The following is a 6,767-nucleotide window of genomic DNA, read 5'->3' as shown; positions in this document are numbered from 1 at the left end:
GGGGGGGCTGATATAATTTCCTGTGGAATGGTCAAGGCAGCATCAGAGTGGTACGAAGGAAGAGGAAAGACAAACGGCCACAGCAGCACGAGGGAAGGGGCACTGCCTCCTGTGCGTCAGTGACACACAAGGAAGGCTCAGCCATATTAACGGCACCCAGAAGAAAAAAGGACGCAAGTCCTGTCTTGGCCTCGAGGAAGGAACTGCTGCCTCCAGAGCGGCAGCCCTTGAGAAGGGCCTTGAAGGCAGAGACAAAAGATTTCAGTGCTTGCGCAGAAGCCAATGGCTTCACTATTCCCCAGCTCTTGAGTGCCGGGACTGCTTCTCCTTTACTTCTAAACATTTTCTTTTTTGGAAGAACAGGGATATTTCCCTGTAACTGTGTATCTTTCACCTCTGCAGGCATCTTCTGGAGTACATAACAGTCTTTTAATCTCCATGACTGTTGTCACTACAAATAAAATAGTCTTAGGCAAAAATCTATATAGCTTTCAGAGTTTTTTTTAAACATATGCTATTTGCTGAAAGAACTGAGTGAGCTTCAAGAGCGTTTTTAAGATTCATTCTTTCTTTTCTATGTATTTAAGGCTATAGACAAAAATCCAGGGAAGCAAATCCGAAACTGTCAGGTATGTTTGTATCCCTCCACACAGATTCATTTCTCTTGAACATTATTATTACCATCGTTATTACTACTACTACTACTACTATTATACCAACGGGGTATTCTAGTCACTCTTACAATAGCTTTATTTTTAAACAGTTTATGCTGAAAAATGTTACTGTAAAATCAGCTGTCAACACAATATTCAGTTTTACCAGAGCTAGTAATTGGATTTGGGGATTTCAGTATAAATAGTATACAGACTTAAGAATGGTTTGAAAAATCTAGATAATCCTATATGGTTTGAACAGCCAGTTCTGTCATTAAAAGGTTTAGCTTTTTCATCCTTTTTATCCTCTTTCAAAAGGGTATCTTGACTTTCTTTTATTTTTAAAAGACCTTGAGACAGAAGATGAAAAATCCAACATTTTACATACTAACGCACTAACGTGCTTTATTGTTATGTCAAACGATCTGTTCTTGAAGGACTGCTTCACTTCTTCCTCTGAAGAGACATCTTTGCTTTCCCTCCTTTCAGAGAATAAAAGGAGGTAATATATCCTTTTACAGACAGGCTTATTCCCAGAGGATCTGTCATCTTCTGAAAAAAACCTGGAGGATATTAAGGCCACTCCCAATCATCTGTTTCTTCTTCAATTTCTAAATTCACAAATTATTATTATTCGACCTTTTAAAAAGCTTTATTGAAAAAGTATGCAAATTGACATTGTTGCTTTTGTATGTCTTTCGAAAGTGACGACACCAACAGCTTTTACTTGCAGTAGGAAGCATCTGCAAGCATTATGGGTAGAGGATGAAAGTCTTTAAGACTTTAAGAAAGTCTTTAGTCTTTAAGAGAAGTCATCTGGGATGAGGATATGATCTTCTTAAATTGGCTGATTGACTAAAAATGAATAGGTTTGTGCTGCTACAGTATGAGAAAGCTTTTGCATGATGGAATTATTAACCGTAATTCTGTTTATTCTCTAGAACAACTGCAAATATTAAAGCCAGAAGTAACAATAAGACTTGTAAAGAAGATGGTTTCAAATATAATACTCAACATTTCTAAAATCTGGTATCTTTAAAAAGTTTTTTTCCTGACCACTGCTCTCAACAGTTTAATTTATTATTCTGTGGGGGGAAAAAATTTAGTTTCCCATTTTTGAGTTTCCGAGCAAAAAAAAGAATTATTTTAATACATACTTTCTACCATTCACTCTGATACTTGCTGGACAGATACCAAACAGCAGCTTGATTTAATAACCTAGATAACACTGGTTCTTATCATATCAAATTGCCAATAGAATAGATAAGACAGTCATAAAAAAGAAATCAAATGAAGTGCTTTAGAATAGACTAATTACATATGAGAGTCAGGAAGAAACTTGCCTCATACTCAGTAAGATAACTGGATTATGCTTTCTTCTAATTTGATAAACCCCAAATAGAACTGATGACAAGAAATGAGACAAGATGTGCAACAGTTCCTCCATATCACATTTTCTCCTATCCTATTCCTATGTTAAATGAGATAGATGAAACAGAGGGATACACAACAGTCAGACACTCACTTCTTATTTTTTAAGACTGAAATGACATGCCCTGAAAAACCGGACAGACCCTGAAAAGATGAAAACTGCATCAGTATATATGGTGTTACTAAAGCCAAGCAGCCCCCATTTTCATGGAAGATAATACATGAAATTCAGAATTTCTTCAAAATTGTACTACTTTAAGTTAGGAAAGTGAGCTTAAAAGAGGTATAAATGTTTCTGCTCCTCTTTAAAGATACATCCCTCATCAGAACTCTCAACTTGTCGTCATGCCACTTCATCTCAAGATGCAATATACAATTCAGTACTGATTTCATGTTGTTTCTAGGGCAAAAACTATAATGCATGTATGCTACACTAATTCTTTAAAGAATTCCAGTGTCCAAATCTAACTCTTTTTCAAATTTTGTTTTGAGTCAGAAAAAATTCTGTATGTCAGCAGTTCTGAAGTATCTTTCACTTGAGACAGTGTTTTCATTATCCTCTACTCTTTTGTTCAAAGGGTCTTAGGCAGAAGTTCCCAGCTGTAGCCTATTTAGTAACAGCTGAATCACATTTAAAAATATCTATCTGACCTTTCGCTCTTATCACAACAACTATTAATCTTTAGGAAAATGTATTTTGTTGGAGGATATTGTTTTCCTTTTCTCTTGACTCAACTGGATCTTCTGGCACTCCACACTTTGATCATCAACTGCAAGCTAAGACAGCACTCAATTTCTCATTTGCCTTCTATTACAAAATCTATTTCCATAGGCAAGTAAATCTTATGTACTCAAACTCTGACTTACTATGGTATTTTCTTCACTGTATTTGGTTTTTGGCATTTATATTTTGCCTCTTTGTTCTAGATCTTGTACAGATTTCACTATGATGATGATATCATCCAGGTTTACATCTTCCTACTAAAGCTTTGTAACAGTCATTTGTTATAATGAAATTTTATCACATGAAATACCATTAAACCAAAATATCTATTGTTTGGCTTCAGATTTATGGTTAAAAAAATAATCAATAATGATAATCAAATTCTTTCTGCAGAATGTCACTTTATAACCCATAAAATAATGCTATGATTTATACATTCGCTGGCTCCAAATTTATGGTATTTTTTTTCCTAATAATGATAATCTGATTTCATGTAAAGAAATTTGTTTTATGACATAGAATACTGCCAGGGTAAGACCCTGTGTTGGTCGAAGAAGACAAAGGCATTGAAATGTAGACAAATGCTTGCATTATTTCCAGGATTGGCTAACTGTTATATCCTCTTCCTAGTTTTCCCAAAGGAGTTTTAACCTACCTGGAATGTCACAGCTTGACTCATCATTACCCATAACCTTTCCCAGCACATCAGTTCCACCTTTACTCTCTCCAGTGGCTTGCAGCATAATACCACATCACACTACTTACCGTCTTCCTCAGTTCGATTTTTGGGTTTTATTTCAGAAATGTTGATTACATAACCTTGAAGGCATGCCAGCAGATTGACAAGAGATGACTATTTAGCGTTTTCAAAATACAGATTTAAGGGCTGATATCTATACATCTTGCTTGTTTTTATAGTTTTTGCATTTTGGTAAGAGATTAATTAGAGGTAGGAGATTAATATTATACTGCTGTGGAATTCATTATAAGCCAAAGCTGATATTTTAAAAATAATCTGTGGGCAAAATCAAACTTCCTTTTCCTGCTTCTATAATACTATAGTTCAGGATAGAGCTTGTGAAAATAAATAGCTAGCAATGCTTTGCATGAATCTCTTTAAAAAGCTAATTTGCCATTGGCACACAACTATTATTAAATATTAATAATAGTTAATTAAATATTAATAATATTAAATATTGTGCTATTAAGCACAATAATATACACCATCTTCCAAGTGCTCTACATACAACCCTGTGAACTAATATGTAACAGCTGTATTTGCTGATTTTTATTTGTACAGTATGTTGAATGTCTGTATCTGTAGTAGTTTGGTATGTACACTGAAGATTCTGCTCAAAGTCACAGGCAAATTCTGTATCACAACAAATTTAATCCATTTAGGCATTGTGCATCTCCATCACTATTAACAGCCAGCTACTTGAAAAGTGATTTCCTCAACGCCTTCCTAAAGATTCAAGGTCGTTTAAATTTACTAGGGAATTAAAGCTTTCCTCTAAAATTTCCCCTCTCGCACCAACAGCACTTTCAAGCTTCTTAGAGGAAATAAACATCAATCGTGCACGTTGTACTAGGAAGTGCTGGTTCATTACAACTCAGGCACTCAGACTCTGTAAAGTATCTCTTAAATGCTATTTATTGGAGCTAAGACTATTATGAAAAAAAGATAGTATCAATAACCTTATAGCCCTTCAGATGCTGGGAATCCTGAGCTACATGGAATTAAACAAACAGGCCTCCAGCCAGGTACAGCATGCTACACAGATCCCATCCATGGAAGGTCACCCCATTTTGGTCACTTGAGATCTTACAGAATTTCCTTCCAAGCACAACAACCCTATTCATCATTTACACCATCAAAAAAAAGAAGGTCTTTCACGTGGGAACTTGCTGCTGAAGTTTTAGATGAAGACAAGAATACTGCAGTGGCGTAACCAGTGTCATCAAGCAGGAGCTGCCTGTAAACTCCTCTGCTACAACTACCTGGCTAAGCTTATCCTGTAGCCAAGGGATACGTGCGACGCGGGCCTGAACACCAGGCACAGCACAGATGCACTGAGGTGCACAGGACAGAGCGCAGCACAGGACTGCTCCAAGGTTAACTGTTACGTGGATTTCTACCTTCTCGCCGTACAACGGTCTTCCAGTTCCACTCACGACAACATCTTACATTTCAGTGTGAAGTAAAATCTTTAAAGTTAATTGAGTTTGCTGAGAGCTGTAAAAATTACAGTTAAATTACATACCTGTCAGCACGACTGTATGTTCTCCACCACATGCAACCTTATTAACCTTTTCCATAATTCCCAGTACAGGCTGTGGGACTCTATTGTTCTTCAGCTGTTCGGGCAATAATCCCAGTTTCCCATTCTCAGGTTCTCCGAAAGTATAGAGCTCACCATCTCCTGTGAAAATACAGAGGAGAGCAGGATTTCCAGCATGCACTCAGAAGTAAGGATGGCTTGTCAAGTCTGCTGCAGACACAAATCTGTAAGATAGAAAAGCGTATGAACACTACAGGATTAGTGAACGTATTAGTATAATGTCCAAACCGTTGTGCAAAGCAGCCTGCTTTGAAGGGGCTAAATTTTAGTCCTCTCCAAGATGAGAACTGCAATATTTAGCCTGCAAGGAATCAAACCCATATCCAGCCTGTTCTGAGAGGCTGTAATTCCCTCTGTAATCAGTATTTATGTCAACTGAAGCTGCTTGTAAGAATCTCAATGCAAACAGATCATTCTGTTTGATAGAAAATCCACACTTTCTTCTTGTAAGATTTTGAGAAAAGAAGAAAAAAAGCAGAGTAAATGCCATGAAACTATGTGTGGTCTGGTCAGCAAGAAAAGAGCTATATATCCACAACAGGAATAGAGTGGTTCCATAGTAATAACTCCACCAGAATTAAGTTCAAAAAGATATTGAGAAGTCTTTACAGATCTCTTCCTGTAACTTCTTTCTGATCTGCTACATAATCATACAAGAAGACCCTTCTCATTCACCCAGACATTTAAACAACCCAGTTCAAAAACTGTTCAATCTCAAATTTGGGTAATTCATTTATTTTACTTTCAAGTTTCCTTTGCTTTATGTTTTCCAATCGCTCCATTTGCTTTTTCACTGCTATGTAAGTCTGAATTACCATTCAAAACAGCATTCTATATAACCTTCTACCAGAGCTAAAAACAGAACATGTAAAATGTACTTTCTATTGCTATATTTACAGTTTATCTACTTTTTTTTTTTTTACAATTTATCAACATCTACATTTCTTATTTTCCATGCTACCGGCCCCCGAACTATTTTAATAGGTCAGAGTGAGGTTTTAGGTAGAAGATTATTCCGTACTGCCAGGAAAGCTTCCAGTTATTAGTTGAGTGTTCTCCACTCCTGAAAAGGATTATCTGTGGAGTAGTGTCCTCATAGCAGATCGTGGCCCACAATGTGAATTTGAAATTACAAAAAAAAAAAAATCACCACACACTATTATGTAAAAGCTTGGGGTTTAATCCCAGCTGGATAAAACAAAGCACAAAGATAAACAAAATTCTCACATGGGGCTAGTCCAAGATAAAGAAACATTTAAACTAGTGTAGGACCTGCCTGCTAAAGAATTTGAAGAGATAGCTACAGTTATATAATCAACATAATAACAAACCCCAGACGTATAGTCCATTATTTATGCTCAGTCATCAGAAGCACCCACCTACAACGTCTTTGGAAACATGCAGATTTGTACTTAGTACAAAACATACTTTAGCTTTCAAAGGGACACATTTAGTGTTTTCAGAAGGATATATTTAGTGCTCACAAATTTACTTTTACAGCATTTAGAGGCATAACTATTGCATGATGCACAAGTATCTGAGAGAATATAATTCAAAAGCTATGAATTTCTTGCCAACAGTGAAGTTGGGTTGATCTTAGAAATGACAGGAAGTTTC

At 36.3% G+C, this 6,767-nt stretch overlaps 1 protein-coding gene across 1 annotated transcript in view; it reads right to left on the bottom strand.

The window, feature by feature from the left end:
- The window catches only part of RPGR (retinitis pigmentosa GTPase regulator), a gene marked incomplete at its 5' end in the record, with an annotated part of 54,150 nt that overhangs the window by 30,036 nt on the left and 17,347 nt on the right, over positions 1–6,767 (bottom strand). The window contains one exon of the mRNA XM_010133816.1: positions 5,073–5,231. Within this exon, the coding sequence (XP_010132118.1) occupies positions 5,073–5,231 (159 nt within the window). The remainder of the gene's footprint in view (positions 1–5,072; positions 5,232–6,767) is intronic.

Source organism: Buceros rhinoceros, unplaced genomic scaffold (assembly GCF_000710305.1).
Source record: "Buceros rhinoceros silvestris isolate BGI_N320 unplaced genomic scaffold, ASM71030v1 scaffold21173, whole genome shotgun sequence".
Lineage (NCBI taxonomy): Eukaryota > Metazoa > Chordata > Aves > Bucerotiformes > Bucerotidae > Buceros > Buceros rhinoceros.
The sequence above is the reverse complement of the archived record's forward strand: the minus strand, read 5'-3'. Positions and strand labels throughout refer to the sequence as shown.